Here is a 16,250-nt window from a genome sequence, read left to right as displayed (position 1 = left end):
CCGACTCCACATGGGAATAGTACAACCACCTCCAGCAGCCGTCCCCACCACTGGTGGAACCACGGACTCGGTTGGGCCTTTTGTACGGCACCGCAGAGCCGCCGCCGCACCCGGTCGGGCCCGCGCACAGCAGTGGTCCGGCAGATGGTTGTGAAGGTTTCGGTCCTCCCGCTAAAATACCTCTATGATGATACACCATGCAAGTACCGGAAGGTGTAGGCCAGGTTTTGACTCGGTTGTCCGGAAATCTTGTGCCTGACTGTTGGTTCCTGCGCCCTTTCCTTCCTTGCGGTTGTTCCCCCCTCACTTCAACTGAATACAGTAGTGCCCCCTTTTCGCGGAAGGGCAGCTGTACGGGGTTGTCGCCTTGACTCAACCAGACGCAACACAGAACTCGAATTTCCGTTTGCATCTTCTTTGCTCGTTCTATTTGAAAAAATGTTTTCGCACGCTCAACGCTGTATGAAGGCAACGCTCCTCGGGGGGGGGGGCTCCACTTCCGCCGCATGGGGTGTCTCTCGGCCGCCAAGGGCAGTCCCTTGTCTGGTCACATTCCTGAGTGTAGCTCTGTTTGCCTGCTCCGCTGTGCTCTACGCTTCGGGTGCCGCGCCGGTGGCACCGGAGCCAGCATCGGTTGCCGTAGAGGCAGAGGTGGCGACGCAGGCACCAGCGATAGATGCGGTCCGAACAGAGACAGAGGTTACGACTGGGCAGGAACGGTCCGCCCAGGTCGACGGAGCACCAAACAGTCCGGTTCAGGTCCTAGAAGCCGAAGGATCCCCAGTTGCTAGGCACGCCCGGGCGGTCATGTCACGGGCACGGTCAAAGGTGCAGGCAGCGATGAAGCAGGCGCAAGAACACCCGAGGTATGCCGTGGGCTTCCCGTTGAAAAAGCTCAGGGAAAGGGACACCGAACACTCCCACTTTGGTGCTTGTGTAGCCAAGCAATGACTGTGCACTCCTCGCTCTTTGAGAAGTTGTCCCAACCTGTTAATGCAACAACGGTATCCGTTGTGGGAGGAGTGGACCAAAGTGGGCTAGAGGGAGCACGGCGGGAAGCAAAGCCTGCTTTCAGCAGCTTGCCCGCAGGAGTGCTGTTTGCAATTGACGAAGCAACTTAGCTGCGATGCCCGCAGACAACGACGGAGCCGCGTGGGTATCCGTTCACATGCGTGAGGATGCGCTGTGTCCATGAGTACACTTGTCTCGCGGCTAGTATGGACCGAAGGGATATTACGACAGTCTAGAACAAAAGGGCGTGCGGTAGTTTCCTTGCTTCAAAAAAGTCATCTGAGAAGCGTGCGGAGTAGGATGTTCCCTGTACCCGTATCACACCATGTTTAAGAACGGCCAAACTAGGGCAAGTGACAGGGAGTTTTGCTCGGTGACGCCAGCGAAGAATGAGCGTTTGCTGCTTGGCTGGAGAGGCCCCGAAAAGGCGGTCTCGGACTGCCATCAGACACGATTTTTAGGATCCGTATTGTTAGCTCTAAAAGTCATGGAGAAGCCGGCGCAGACAAAAGAGCGGCGGGAGATCCACGCGTGTTCTCAGCAGTACTTTGACGCTGTCAGTCGCGCATATGTAATACTTCGTAAATGAAGCTATTGGAGTGGACCGTGTCACAGCATGCGCTTCTCGAAGATGAGCCTGGCACAAGCGCAGCCGACTGGGAGTCGTCTTCTGATTCGTGCTTCCGTGGCTCCGGCTAGCTTGCATGCCACCTTGATGTGTTTTTTTGTGTACACAGGATCCTGGCCGCGGTCGCCCTTGCCGTCATTCTTGCTGCCGCGACGGCCCCCTTGCTTAAGCTTAAGCAGGGCGCGAAACCCAGTGGGATCCGTAAGTTCGTTTTCTCTTCCTGGTGTCAGGCCGGTGGAGGACACTAAGCAGCCTCCTTTGTCTGTGGCAAACGTGGGACAAACCATTCGGACCGGCGACTGCCAGCCACGCAAGAAATTCTCCCCTTTCAGGCGTTCCGATAGGACTGCTCTTTCCGTCCGTGCAAGCGCCTTGGTAGCGGACGGCCTCGGCTCTACGATATCTCACGGGTGCAAGCCAGTGAGCACCCCTACATGTAGACGTAACACAATGCCGAGTGCGGAGTTTTGTGTCTGGTGCGTGTGCGTTTGTCAGCAGCCATGCGGTAAGTGGTCCTTCGGTGGCGATGGAGAACGTCAGTCGCAGTCTTAGCAGGAGCGTTGCAACAGACCGCTGCCGAACGAGACAGCTGAACTGGGTGAACGTGCTGGCAGCAGAGGAAGTGTGTATGGTGTGCTGTGCTAATCCGCAACAAGAGGTGTAAGTGCATTTCGCGGTGGCACCTGTGGTCCGCGATTCGAGAACGCTGATCACGGCGGGAACTCGCGACACCCAGCATGAGGCCCGGTTGAAGTGGCAACTGCTCAAGTTTGCTGTTAGGGTCTTCGCGGGCGCGGAGGGCCGTGCCAACAGCTGTAACAGTTTGGTCACTCGGAGAGTTTGCAGATGACTGAACAGAGATGCTGTGAGAGTGCAAGCGACATGCGGTTGCTCATTGGTGACGTCGGGGGAAATTACTGCTCATGTTGCGTACTGTTTGGCGTGTCGCAGCTTGTCTCGCGAGTAAGTGGTCCGTGTCAGGGCGATATGGGACGCAAGACCGTGTAGGGGAAATACTGAGAGGCTGATAGAGCCGCCGGTCTAATTTCGGTAGTACCGAGTTCAGCTTGGTTGCGCTGGAGGTTTTCAGACCGGGAAAAATGCTGTTCACTGATGCTGTCGGTTTCAGAAGACCGTAAGATGCTTCCGAGAGAACTGATCTTCCGACAGCCAGAACCGAGCAGGCGCGCGTGTGCAGCAGCGAATGTTGGTGTACGCGGTCGTACCCGCTTACCTGGCAGGTGGCAACGAGACCGATGCGCCATGATTCCTCTTGTTCTCCTGGTTGTCTCTGCTCTTTCACGGTCGCAGATAGTGAGCACCAGACAGCTGGTACAGGACCTCCGGCGGATTCGAACCGATAATTCTGAAGTAACGCGGTTTCCTGCCGCGTAGCCACACGAGCTCGGCAGCCCCGGCTGTGTCCAGCTCTTCGATCAGCTTGCCTCTTTTTGTTGCCCACGCTTTTTTTTTTGTCTTTTGTTGTTTCATTCCAATCCGTAAGTTCATAACGGCGGCAGTGGCTTCGGTAGTCCTGCTTGCTGTAAGTACAAGGTTTCGCAGCTGCAGACAATGTCCGGGAAAGCAGCAGCCCGGGATCATTCTATGAGGTGTCATGTGTTCCTGCAGTTAACCAACTAGAAATGCTGCCTGCATTTCTTCGACCTCATCGTGCAGCTCGTAAGCCAACCAAGAGGGGCGGCGTCCCCAAGCGAGAGGACGGCCGCACATGCAGAAAGGTTGCGCTGCGGCAGTCGTATTGCGTATCTGCCTGCGCGAGACTTCCCACCAGGGGCCAGGGTTGTGCGGAGCATTGTCGTTGATAATCACACCGCCCTTTATTGGCTACTCTCTCCGTTCCAGTCCTTCAATTTTTGATCGAATCGGTCGGAGGCCGAGGTCCCCCAGATGCTGTTGCGGTGTGTCTCTTCCGACTGTGCGATCGTACAGGCAGCCAAATTCGTAAGCGGAAAGCATGCAGTCCGCCGTCCAAGAATCCGTCCCTGGAGTAGCAACTCGGATGGAACCTTGAACGGCCGAGAGCTGAGGACGCCCATTGGCGACACAAACTTTGTCCGATGCGCGTTACCGTCGAGTGTCTGGTGTGTTAGCAAAGTTTTGAGTCGGGTGTGATGAGCCTTTTGTTTCTTTGGCCGGGAGCGGGTGAAGGAGGCCATTAACGTGAGCAGAAATGCGGCACAGCGAGCTGCGACCGTGGCTCCTGCTGTCAGCTGTCATCTGAGGCTTCTTAGGTAGCGGGATGGCGGACCGTCAACCAGATGTATCTTACCTCGGGTACTTAGAAAATACAGGCCGTAAGTTGAAGTGACCAGCTACGTAGAGCGTGCGGGTGACAAACCGTTCTCAGGCACGCGTGAACTCTGGCGGCAACTGTGTGCTGTGCGTCCTACAGTTCTGATGTGCAGGTAAGGAGGGGGTGGGTAGCGATAGCACGCTTTTTCGTGGCGACTCAGTGTCGACCGGCTCAATGCCGATAGCGTCGGCGGTACTCAGATACGCCATTAGAGCTAGTCGAACACAACGGAACATGGACATGGTCCCAGTCGCCTAGCCTGTTGCCCCTGAAAACGTAGTCGCATCTACACGCTTTGTTTCTGAGCCGGTTAACCTAGGAGAGGTACTCCCACACGTGTCGTGACTGAGACATTCAGGGCCTTCTGAACGAACAGGGTGACTGCTGCCATAGCTGTGTCCTTCGCAGGGGTCTGTGTGCGGGATAGCATACCTGTGTCAGCCCTTTTGTATGAGTGTTGCTGACTCGTTCAGATGAGATGAATCACATTCTGCTATGGAGACTACGCACATGCGGCTGACCAATCAGAAGCAGGATGAGGCCGGGCGGAACTGCGGGGCATTGACATGAGTACTATGCCATCACTAGAAAGAATCCTTTACATCTTCGAATCTGAGGTCCTAAGGGCCAACAGGGGTGTGCTGGATGTGCTTTAGTCCTATTGTCAAATGCAGTTGTTTCCACGTGCCCGGCCTTCTGTTTCGTACATCGTCCCTGATCTTGTGGCCAGGGAAAAGACCGTTGCCACTGACACTACAGTGGTGGATCCAGCATGCGTTGTGTACAAATATGAGTCTATCGCTTTATTCTGCTACGGGAGAGGGGGCGCAAGTTGGCCCAAAATGTTTCTTTATGTGGCTTATGTATCAGCGCCAGTGAACGACTAGTTTGATGAATCGACGCGTGTCGCTGTTATGAGTGCCGCAGTCGGGGGTCTCGTGAGCGCGTGCCACCACGAACTCAAGACAGCTGCGCACAAAAAATGGACGGCACTTAGCGTCGCGCAACACTTATTGCGGCGGGTAGAAGGCACAGCTGTCTTCGGACAGATCTGAAGGGGATGCTGCTCGGAACAGAGACCGACAGGTAGCGACTCTGTCGTGCTGTTGGCCCTCATGGCACATAGAGGACTGCGTGCGCCAGGCGACTGGCGTTGGACCGTCCAAACAATTCCACGCGGAGCGGTGTTGCGCTGCAGACAGTTCTCAGTAGAGACTGTCGCTCTTACCCGCAAATCTTTCCAAGCAACAATGAGGTAGCAATCGCAGCTCGCAGCACCCTGGTGTTCCTAAGAATTCTGGCTGTGCTTCACGAGCGTGCCTGTCGGCCAAGTTGCGCGGAAGTGCACAGGGCGCGAGGATTTGGGCTGTTCCTGGCTACCCGTCTGCACCGCTGTTGACTGCCCAAGGGTGACAGAGGCGGTCGACCGTGTGTGGATGCACCACAGCCCGCTTCTCATGGGAGCAAGGTGCTCTTTCTGGCAGGCTGCACGACCCCCCGGGACGACTGGAGAGGACAATTCGCGACGGACCGCAATAACGTTACACCGCGTTGTCGGACACAGCTAAAATCGGAAACACCTAGTACGCTTCGTGAGTCATGTGTGGCACGTTACAGGTTTCGGTTACCACCGACGGCGTGCAACCCAGAAACAAACCGTTTTCAAGCCATTGTGAGTAGGCCAGCCGAACAAGACTCTCCACACAACGCAGAGCACTGCTACATTCGGCCATTGGCCCCCTGGGTTCGGCTAGGTATACCGAGGTCGCGCTTGCTTCTACCGATGCCAAAGTGTACGACGCCGTCAACAACGTAAAGAGATCAGTACTGCATAAAGCCAACCAAGTCACGTGGCTGCGTCTCCACGTTCTATTCCACGAGGTCCAGCAGGTCAGCCAAGGCGGGATCGGTGGTTCGAGCTTTTTCTTCTTGAGGTGACCCGGTGTGGCTGTGATGCTCGTCATCATCATACACGCGGAGTCGCTCGGCGGCTTGGATTCCTACGCCGGGGTCCTCCACATTGGTGATGAGCCCGACCCCGTTTCTTTTCAACATGTCCCACAGCGAAGAAACCGCATCCCGAGGATATTCCCCTTTGGAGCGAGCTGCCTTGAGCTCTCTGAGAAACTCATTGAACTTGCCTCCCTCTAGTTCTTTGCTGCAGCCTTCTCGTAACGTCTCGACGCAGGCCACGGCTTTACGCAGTAACTGCTGACTTCGAACGTTCTCAATTGATTCTTGGGCTGAACCATGGACGTCTGATACGCTCCTCAAGAAGCGCCATATTACATCGATCATCTCTTGGATTGCTGACTCCGTCAGGTCAGTTTCTTTTACTTCCAGCAAACGCCGGAAATCGCGAATGGGATTAACGCTTCCAACATGCAGCCTTTTCAAAGCTGTGATCCTTTCTTCCCGCTCCCTCTCTTCCTGAGCCGCGTCGTTGTCGCGGAGTTCCTGTTCCCCCCGCCTGTCGTCTTCTTCCACATCGAAATCGCCACCACTAACCTTGATATCATGCAACTGAAGCTGCTGCTGCTTTCTGACGACTTCACCAAATAGCAGCTTTTTCTGCGCTTCCTTCTGCCGCCGGACAGTAAGCTGGTTCTCCGGAGCTGTGCTTAACGGGTAAGCGGCCTTCAACGCAGCGTCGCAATCTTCGTCTGTCGGGCGTTCTGTGTGGAGGCCGCCTGATACCACCTTTCCAGAAGCGCCCCGCTCCGCCTCAAATCCAAACAGGGACTCTCCCACTGATGATCTGGACCAGAGCCGCGGCAGTATTTGTCGGTGCACCTCGGGTGGCTCTGCTTCGCTAGTCTGCTGAAACTCTCCACCACGACCGTCTCCCGCTGCTGCCGGAGGTCGTGGAGCCGGACGATAGTGTCTGTAGACTAGAAGGTGATAGTACCGCTGTAGAGCAGGGTTGCAGATTTTACGCACATCGAAAAAATCGCTCGCTGAACCGTATGCAGCAATGGAATCAGGCAGAAATGAGGAGAAAGTTCTGGACGAGCACGGCGGCGACGGCGAGTCGATGCAAATCGCACGTTCTGCCACGACTTCGAGCGCAGGGTTCCTCTGCCAGCCAGCAGGGGACTGCACGGTTGCCTGAAGCCCCTGACCCTCGAGGAGCGAGGATCCCAAGCCTGCGAAACGCGGGGCCTGCTTGTTGTCTTCGTGATTCGAGCTGAGGTTCGACTTCAGACTGCAGTTGTGATCAACATGAGGTGGTGGGTTAGGCAGTACAAGTTTGTCCACCACTGTCTCTACAGCGCTCAGCTGGGCGGGAGTTACTGATGGCAGCGAAGGCAAACGCAGCTCTAGCATATCCTCCGCAACCGGCAGATACACCAGATGCAGCCCGTACGTTACGAGTCGCCTGTCCGCACCCCGTGGCTCGTCTGTCTCTTTGGCGATAACGCCGTGGTGTTGCTCGGCCTTTGTTACCGTTGTACGACGCGGACATGAGCCGATGTAAGGAAGTAGAGCCACCAGTTTTGCAGGATTACCGCTCCGCCATACGAAAGAGCATAGCAACACGGACTGTAGCCGATCCAGTGCCACCACCAAAGATCGTAACGCCATCAGAGAGGGTCTGTTGTTTAAGGCACAGGTCACGTATTCCGCAGGCCCCAAGCTCCACCTATACAGCCACAGCAAAGGCACTGTACAAGGGTGTCTTCAAAGAACCCCTCGACCGGAAGTCACAGCGCGTGCGGCGGCCGTACAACCGCGCTTCTTCTATCATCGCATCTGCTCTGCCGCGCGACGATTCAACTGGATGCACAAGACCAAGGCTCTGTCGTGAGTTAAAGTGCCACCACGTCTTCGCACACCGAACGGATGCCAAACGAAAGATCCGCAAGCTCGAGAATGCGACCTGTCAATCGGATTCCGGACCACGCGGGGGGCAGTGTACGCTGGAAAGCGGGCATGTGTTTGACAACTGTTGCTTGCCTCCGCACACTCCCTTGGCGTACAACCACTCTAAAGCTTTGGCTGCTATAACGCGTCCTTGCGCATGTTTCCGCGACGACGTGCGGAAACAGAAGCACGTTTGGTGGTGAGGTTGCAGCATTACAAACGCTGGGACTCCTTGGCTAAGCGCCACCGATATCAGCACAACAGAATCCGGTGAAATGGTACAGGAGCGGCTTCGGCACCGCTGCTGTTGGCTACAGCTAGTGAATTGCTCCCACACACTGGTGGCCACCTTTCCGGATACTCGCGGATATTCATTGAGCAAAAGCATTTAGGATGTTACATGCTACTACTGCCTCATGTGTATTCGCGTTTATTTTAGTTCATATGATTCGAGGAATGTACAACAGTAGTTACAGCTATTTAACTACTGCCTGGTTGTCTGGCTTGGTTTTATATATTATTACTATTGCAACTGTTTCGAACGCGAATACACATGTGACAGTAGTAGCCTGTAACATCCAGCACCGACTCCCCTAACTATATGTTGTACGCTAACAAAGGCGTATGAAGCTTCCGAGGTATATCGAAGGGCTAAAGTAATACCAGTAATAATTTGCATTACAAAGGCAATAGCAAGTAAGAAACCAAAGTTAGAAGAACTTCCCCCCTCTCCCTGAATGTTAGAAGCAAGAGAGAGGAAGATTAGCCGAGTTGTTTTGTCTGAGTCTAGATCCACTTTAGGAAAGATATATATATAGAGAGAGATGGGTACTCTCCTTCTTTCTTCTGAATAGCATCTTGTCTCTGTGTACGCAGACATGCAACTTGGGTTGCGCATTTCTTTCTTGTCTCCGTCCCTGATCTCGAGAGAAAGACACACACCTCTTATCTATCTATCTATCCATCTCTATATCTTTTTATTTACCTATCTATCTTTCATATCATAGGGATGTATGTACGTGATAGGTATGATAGCCAAGGGCTCTGCCTCCTTCTTCCCTATCTTTTCTTTATTCTCATCTTCAGCATGAATCGTCCTCTGTATCGCCGCCACCCCAGCTCTTTCTCCTGTGTGGGTGGTCCTTTCTTCTTCTTTTTCTTCCTTAGGCCGAGACTTCGATGCTCTCGCTTACCCCATCCACAATCGAGTTCTTTTTGCCGGAGAGCACACTATGAGGCCTTTCCCGAGTACAGCTCACGGTAAGTCCACGCTATCAAGAGAAGGGGGTCGTGTGGAGATCTGCATGTATCTCTCCACTCCTCTCTATAGATGGATGTAGGCAAAGAATGGACACAAATATAGCAAGATAGTTTCTTTGAAAAAGCGACACTAGATCATATTCATCTGATCAACAAGAATAATAAGAAAGAGAGGCTACTTCTCTCTTGCGTTTCAACTTCCTTTCATCTTCTTCTTCTTATGTAACGCGCAGGAGCATGTCTTAGTGGGAGGCGAGAAGCTCGGCGTATTATCGACTGGTGTACGGGGATTGTTGAGAGACATACCCTACATAAGGTATGTACACCATGAAGAAACGCTCCTCTACACAAGGAGACATTTCATGACGTGTGAAGTGAGGAGCTCTTTTCTCTCCTGGCCGACTTTTTCCCTGGCAAGATGATGGGTGCCGGGGCTTCTTCTCTGGAGTCTCTTCACATGATCTCGTTATCGTCACCTCTTGCACACTCCGCAGTACCCCCAGGAGGAGATAAGTACCTCGACAGACATGTATAGACGTTCACATACGCGCATGCATATGTACACATACGCATATATCTATATATATATATATATATATATATATATGCGTGAAACCATGTATTTCGGGTATGTCTATCATGGAGTAGGTCATGAGAGCTTGTTCATACATATGTATGTGTGGAGACACATACAATTGTATGTCTATTGGTAATGTGCATACCTATGTATATGGCCACGAAGCCGTCGCCTTCGTTTGAAGTCTACTCCAAGTCAGAAAGAAACAAATTCAGCTACTCATCACACAGACATGTAATACCTATATATATATATATATATGTCTACACTATGTTCTAGCGAGTTGTATTGGAGAGGAGTAGGGTGGTCTTTCATCTGCTTATGTGTTTGCACTCTTGCATCAATTTTCGTCTTTTGTGTACATGAGAGACATGTATCGACCTTCTTTATCTTCAATGAAAAGTATCGAGGGGGAGAAGAAGCTGTTCCTCCTAGCCGAGAGAATACGTCATCTATCTCATTCCTACCTTCTCTCATCTTTGTTCGTATGGCCGTGCATGCATCCACACACGGTGAGTGCAGGGTCTATCAATACATACATATGAATCTCTGTCCACATGTATACCTGCATGCATGCGCTATGTACATATATATATATAGATAGATAGATATTGATGTATATGTATATGAGTATGTGTATATATGTATCTAAATAGATATATATGAATGAGTACGTATATGTTTTAATGCATGCGATGATGAATGTGTGGTATAGTGGTTTTATCATGGAGAAGAAGGCTCATGGGTTTCTGTCGATCTGAATGACGTCGATGGAGCCCCAAGCTACTATGAAGACTTCCTCCAAGCTCCAACTGCTGCGTAAGTGACTTATCTCAGCTTCTTAGATACTTCAGACATATCTTAACGTCCCTTTTCCCTCTTTTTCTCATAGCTTCATACACGTAAAAGTGACTTACCATCTGATCTATCAGCATCACCAATGCTTCTTCCTACACATCCTGACGAACAGTTTTCTTTCCTTAATATCTGTTCTCTTCATTGTCGTATCTATCTTGAAGTTAGATCTCCCCCTCTCAACCGACTATAGTGAGGGGATCTATCTATCTTCATCTCCCTCTGCCGGAAATTCCTTTTCTGAGAAAGGCATCACCTGCGATTTCTTTGGATCAATGCATGCCTGTGTGGATGGTCCCTTCGCAGAGGTGTCATATCAAGATTTTCTTTCTTTCTTTCCTCATCTGACTGGTGCACATAGTCAAGCAAGATATACAAAGGTGGAGGATCTGTTTGAGCTGTGCACAAGAAGGGGTAGGAAAGTTCTTCTTTACCCCTCTCTCTCTGTCCTCGGTGTATGTACACCCAAACATGTCAGAGTTCTCTTTCAGCATGCTAAGCGAATAGGAAGCGTAACATACATACATACATTGACCTCCACCTTCATATAAATTTTACACAGTCTATCTTTCTATCTTTATCTCTCTCTATCTCCATATCTCAATAGATGGCATCCTCGTGTATGTGTCTTTTACTATAGGAGTGTTGTATGGAACGTTCGTTTCATGAAGACATAGCATCCCCCCCCCCCCTCACATCATCTTTTTCTGTCTCCTCTTTCCTCGTCTTCCTGTCTGTTCTTTCTTTTCGTCTTGTTACCCTTTTTCTGTCACTTCTCTTTCCTTCTATCTTTCTTTTCCTTTCTTTCTTTGGTAGCGAGCGTGAAGAGTGGTTTGCAGGTGAGATTTCATGCGCCTTCTGCGGGGAACCTCAGACCTTCCGGCGACCTTTCATCGGTTGTGTCTCGATACCTCTCCATCTCCTTTCTTCTTCTTCTCCCCAGAAGAGGTCTGTTTCTTCTTCTTCTTCCTTTACTGGTGGCCCCCCCCTTACAGCTCCAAGTCAGCCAGCGACTCCGAAGAACATAACATCGTCTGTCTCGAATCGGAGTAAAGGGGGTTCAAATAGAGCTAAGCTCTCAGAAGATCTAAGCGGGGGTGGAGATGAACTGCGCCCAAGGAAGCCGTCGTCTCTGCATGCCGCAGCAGATGCCGTCAGGGAGAAGAAACCTCGGGAGGTGTGTGAGGCGGAGAGAAAGAGAGAAGAAGAAGAAGAGAGAATCGAAGGTGATAGAGACTCGATGAGCCAGACTTCCTCTCATCATCTCCCCCATATAAGAGTAGCTGTGCATGAAGACTGTTGCTATCACACCCCTGGAGTTATGAGCGATAGTGAGGGATGCCGCTGGTTCAACATAGGAAGAGCCGTCCTAGCCGCTTCAACGGTACGATGCGCTGTATGTCATAGGCCAGGAGCCTCGTCGCCTTGCTCCTTCTCAACTTGTCCGAACGCTGTTCATCTCCCTTGTGCGCAAGAGGCATTAGGATGGCCCCTCTATCATGCTGCAAGGTAATTACATCGACAAGAAGATCATGGGAGAGATGAGGAAGGAACGCGAAACCTCGAGAGAAAGAGGTTGGAAAAGAGAGAGAAAACTCAGCCGAAACTTGTCTGGATAGTTCGCATGCAGTAGCAAACCACACACCTATCCAGAATGGAAAGAGAGGGGCTATCGGATCTCCTCAGCAGGAGTAGACGGGCGCCTTCCTCCCTGCGTATGGAAGGTCAGAGGGGAGTGTCTGTATGAATGTATACATGTCTGTCTAAACAGGGATGATGTCTACTGTAGATGCACGCCTTATGATCACCCCAGGTTGCCTCAGTAAGAAGCACAAAGAGCAAGCTGTTCACGCCTTCATGTATCCTCTCTTATCTTTGTCGTATCAAGTCACAGAGAGTGTCGCCGATGGCTTTATTGGGATAGAAAATATATATGAAATATGTAGCATGTATGAATGTAGATGTATGAAGTAGTATGTATGAGTATATATGTATTACGTATGAATATGTATTATGCGCTATGGATTGTGTAGTATGTATGAAGATGTATTATGGATGAGTATGTATTATGTAGGACGTATGAATATGGATTATGTAGAATGTATGTGTATACATGTACTATGTGTATATGTGCGTATGATGTAGTATGTGTCATTTAGATAGTTTCTTTCTTCCTTTTTTCTTTCTTTCTTCCTTACGATGTCAACTTCAGCACTACTGCCAGCAGCAGTAGTAGTAGTACACGTGAGAGAGCCGAAGATTCACCTCTCCCCCCTCTTCGGCCTTTATTCTGTCCCTCTCACCAACACCTTCTCACCCCCTTTACGTCTTCTTCTTCTTCGCCTTCTCCTTCCCTATCTACGATGCCTTCTACTTCCCACTTATCTCGTCTAGCTGCATGCGGAAAGAAAGCGAAAGCGTTAGGAGGAATCGAAGAAGAACAAGACGGCAGTTCATATCTCATCTCTTCTTCTTCTCGGTTAGCAAGTAAAGAAAAAGCTTCTTCTTCTCACCTTCTTCTTCATCAGGAGGGCCACACTAGGCCGACGGATCTGCTAAAGGGAGACGCCACGAATTCTCTGCACTGGCCGAGCATGATAGGGGTCTCTTCTTCCTTCGCTAAAAAAGCGGATTTCTCTGACAGGTTCCTCAGCGGGGATTCTGAGAGAGAAGGTCTTCTTTCTACACTGAGCAAGATGAAAGAAAAGAAGAACAGGGAGAACGTCAAGAAAGGAGAGAGAGAAGAAGAAGAAGAAGGATGCATGGTAGGGGGTGTAGAGGAGGAAGATAGCTTATGGAGTAGAGATATCACATATGTGTTGAAGCGACTCCAAGTCATGAGAGATCTTGAGGAGAAAGAGAGACTAAGAAAGAAGAGAGAAGAAGAAGAACAAGAAAGAAAAAGAAGAAGAATTCTCGAGGCTGGATATACAGCAGCTCTTCGAGTCAGTCGATCTTCTCAAAGTCTCCAGGTATCCCTCAATATAGGAGATGCTTTACGTACGGCCTTAATCGATTCGAGCTCGAGAACAACTAGAGAAGATATCCACGGTTCACAAAAGAAAGAATCCTCTTTTTCTTCTTCTTCTTCTCTGCCTCAAGATGAGCTAAGTAGAGAAGTGATCGATCTTACACAAGAAGATGAAGAAGCGGAAGAACAGGTAAGAGACCTCTTAAGAAGGGGACCTGCTAGGGGGGGACCATCAAGCTCTAGAAAAGAAAGAAGAAGGGGATATCTACTTCCTTCATCTTCTTCTTCTTCTCATATCTCCTCAGGAGTTGCTTTTTCTTCTTCGCCTTCTTCTCCGTCTCCCTCTCGCTCTATGCAGTCAACCTCTGGTCGACAGCCTCTCTTGCCTTCTCGGATAACCGAAGACCCCTGCGGCGCAAGAGTTTTATCTGGCGATTTGACAAGAGACCTAGGAGGAGGTGGAGAGGAGAAAGAGAAAGAAGAAGAAGTTGAAAAGTTGAGGGGAGAAGAAAAGAATCTGTCTCTTTCTTCTTCTTTGTCCGGTTGTCTTAGCCATCATGATGAGTTGAATAGAGAGAAGAAGAGCTCTCCAACTTCCTCCTCTTCATCTCCGTCCTCTTTATTCTATCTCGAGAAGAGACGCCTCTTGACTTCTCTCCTAAAGAAACAGAGAGCTCTAACTCATCAGATTACAGATAGCCTTCTTCAACGTCGATTCTATCCCCCGGCCATCGATTTAACAGGAGAGGAAGATGAAGAAGGGAGAGAAGGAGGAGGAGGCGGAGAAGAAGAAGAGAGAAAGAAACTCTCTCTCATGCAGTCTCTTCGTAGACAATTCGATACACAGCTGAGGCATGTGCTGACTGAACTTCTTCTCTTAGATCGAGAGGAATCGAGCCAGCGCCACTCGAATTACAAGCATAAGAGTACTACTCCTCATCCATATAGTAACTCTCTTCCCAATGCAACAGATAAGACGAGAAAAAAGAATAAGTTGATCTGTCCTTCTTCTTCTTCGTCACATCCTTATCAGCAGACGGGGAGTCAGTATCTTCTTCATAGACCTCATCATCTTCATCCTCTTCTCTCAAGCGACAAGATAGGAATAAGAAGAGAAGGAGGAGGAGGAGAAGAGAGGAAACCTCGAGGTAGTTCAGATCTCGACAATAATCGAAGAGACGGAAGTTCGAGAAGTTGCGAGAGAACACCCAGAGGTCGCTTGAGACAGACGCAGCAACCGCAATTATAATAGTAAGGCAGGGGGCATCTAGGCAAGATTTCGAGACAAGAAGACTGACTGGCAAAATACGTACACAGCCTGCATAACGACAAGGATGAGATAAACTACATATAGAGAGAGAGAGAGAGATACATAGAAGAATAGCATAGACAATAGCATAGACACTGGAAAGAGATACAACTACGTAGGCAGGATATAGATACAAAGACACAGACAACAGGAGACACAAGATATGCAGACAGCACTATAGAGACAATTACATAGGCAAGATATAGATACAGCTGCATGCACAACGTATGTAAGATATATGCACCCACAGATACAAGATATAGGTACAACGATATATACAACAAGAAGGCAAGAAACAGGTGGTGCCGAAGAAGTAGTCGCGTGAGTAAGAAAGGAAGATGAGGGAGGATGAAAGGAGAGCTTGAAGAAGGAGAAAAGAGTAGAAGAACAGGAGGGGAGAGGCTTTTCTCTCCTGCAGAAGAATTCGAAGTGAACTCTACTTCTACTTACACGGAAGAGAAAGAAAGAAAGAAAGACTTTGTGTCGATAGAATGACTACCACTACTGCCACAGTCTCCTTCTCGAGAGGAAACGGGTCTGTATATAAGACGAGATAACAGAAACAGAATTTCTCGAGAGACTCAGATGCTTGAAGGAGAGAAAGATTGAAAGAGAGAGAAATAGAGACATACATGTCTATGTCTATATGTCTCATGTGGTCAAGGTGTGTGTTGTCTTAGCGTGATACACCAGCAGAGGGTCGCAAATTGGCAAAGGAGATGTTTCTTTACTTCGCAGAAAGAAAGAACGAGTGAAATGTGCCTAGATCCGATAGTATGAGAAGAAGTTGCTCTTTCTGGAAGAAGGAATGTATAGAGAGAAGAGATTTCCAAGGCTTCTCTGTGTGCGCGGTGACTGATCTATCTCTCAATGAGTCGCCTGATGTGGTGCAGGGACAGCCGCTCTTCATGAAGAAGTCGGTTCAAACCTAAAGCGCGAGTTGTCTGTCGTGCTCTTCATTTCCTCTCTCGATATTTTAAACAAAAGAACAGGGACATAAAAGTCAGTGGGTGAAGAGAGAAATGACAAGGAGAGAGAAGAGGCGGATGAAGTCATTCCGTCACAAAAAAGGAGGGGGAGTCTGGTAGAAAACGAAGTCTTGCAGTCTCTACGTCATCAGCCCCAGACTAGTGAATAAGAGCTCGTGATAGACTGGCGTTTTCGACTATCCTTGATGTGGTTGAAATACACTTCCCAGAAGTTCTCGAGAGAAAAGAGACAGAGAGAGAACGCTCTAACGATCAACAGAGAGAGAAAGAGAGTAGTCTATGGTCAACAGAGAGAATCAGTCGTTCTTACCTCTTCTCCTCTTTCTCCTCTCTCCTTGGGTGTAGCCGACCCTATTAGACTGAAGAGTGGATCACCATACACTCTCATCCAGGTTCAAACGAACGTCTCTATAGATAGATAAATAGCTGACTATATACATACATATGTCTGTATGTATATAGTCAGCTATTT

General features: G+C 49.8%; 3 protein-coding genes across 3 annotated transcripts; 2 read left to right on the top strand and 1 right to left on the bottom strand.

The window, feature by feature from the left end:
* Positions 1-66: 66 nt before the first annotated feature.
* CSUI_009806 (uncharacterized protein) lies at positions 67-3,762 on the top strand. Its single transcript, XM_068069915.1, has 6 exons — positions 67-866; positions 1,749-2,299; positions 2,591-2,602; positions 2,769-2,953; positions 3,144-3,319; positions 3,590-3,762. Exons 1-2 carry the CDS (start codon positions 439-441, stop codon positions 1,885-1,887), a joined length of 567 nt encoding a protein of 188 aa, XP_067918111.1. The 5' UTR covers positions 67-438; the 3' UTR covers positions 1,888-2,299; positions 2,591-2,602; positions 2,769-2,953; positions 3,144-3,319; positions 3,590-3,762.
* A 1,716-nt stretch (positions 3,763-5,478) lies between these two features.
* CSUI_009805 (ku70 ku80 beta-barrel domain-containing protein) lies at positions 5,479-7,596 on the bottom strand. Its single transcript, XM_068069914.1, has one exon. The coding sequence runs from the start codon at positions 7,536-7,538 to the stop codon at positions 5,823-5,825; it is 1,716 nt and encodes a 571-aa protein (XP_067918110.1). The 5' UTR covers positions 7,539-7,596; the 3' UTR covers positions 5,479-5,822.
* A 1,387-nt stretch (positions 7,597-8,983) lies between these two features.
* On the top strand, positions 8,984-15,948 carry CSUI_009804 (histone lysine-specific demethylase lsd1 bhc110 kdma1a). Its single transcript, XM_068069913.1, has 5 exons — positions 8,984-9,077; positions 9,311-9,393; positions 10,370-10,473; positions 11,326-12,018; positions 12,722-15,948. The coding sequence occupies exons 1-5, from the start codon at positions 9,050-9,052 to the stop codon at positions 14,727-14,729; spliced, it is 2,916 nt and encodes a 971-aa protein (XP_067918109.1). The 5' UTR covers positions 8,984-9,049; the 3' UTR covers positions 14,730-15,948.
* The last annotated feature ends 302 nt before the right edge of the window (positions 15,949-16,250 follow it).

The sequence above is a fragment of the Cystoisospora suis genome (genome assembly GCF_002600585.1).
Source record: "Cystoisospora suis strain Wien I chromosome Unknown contig_6072, whole genome shotgun sequence".
NCBI lineage: Eukaryota > Apicomplexa > Conoidasida > Eucoccidiorida > Sarcocystidae > Cystoisospora > Cystoisospora suis.
This window is presented reverse-complemented; position numbering and strand designations above follow the sequence as displayed.

Bases quoted from the DNA above. Each gene is read 5' to 3' on its own strand.
- CSUI_009806 (XM_068069915.1), top strand. From the start codon at position 439: ATGTTTTCGCACGCTCAACGCTGTATGAAGGCAACGCTCCTCGGGGGG. The intron at 867-1,748 runs GTATGCCGTGGG...TTGTGTACACAG, and splicing joins CAGGCGCAAGAACACCCGAG to GATCCTGGCCGCGGTCGCCC.
- CSUI_009805 (XM_068069914.1), bottom strand. From the start codon at position 7,538: ATGGCGTTACGATCTTTGGTGGTGGCACTGGATCGGCTACAGTCCGTG.
- CSUI_009804 (XM_068069913.1), top strand. From the start codon at position 9,050: ATGAGGCCTTTCCCGAGTACAGCTCACG. The intron at 10,474-11,325 runs GTAAGTGACTTA...TTTCTTTGGTAG, and splicing joins CTCCAAGCTCCAACTGCTGC to CGAGCGTGAAGAGTGGTTTG. The intron at 12,019-12,721 runs GTAATTACATCG...TGTCAACTTCAG, and splicing joins CCCCTCTATCATGCTGCAAG to CACTACTGCCAGCAGCAGTA.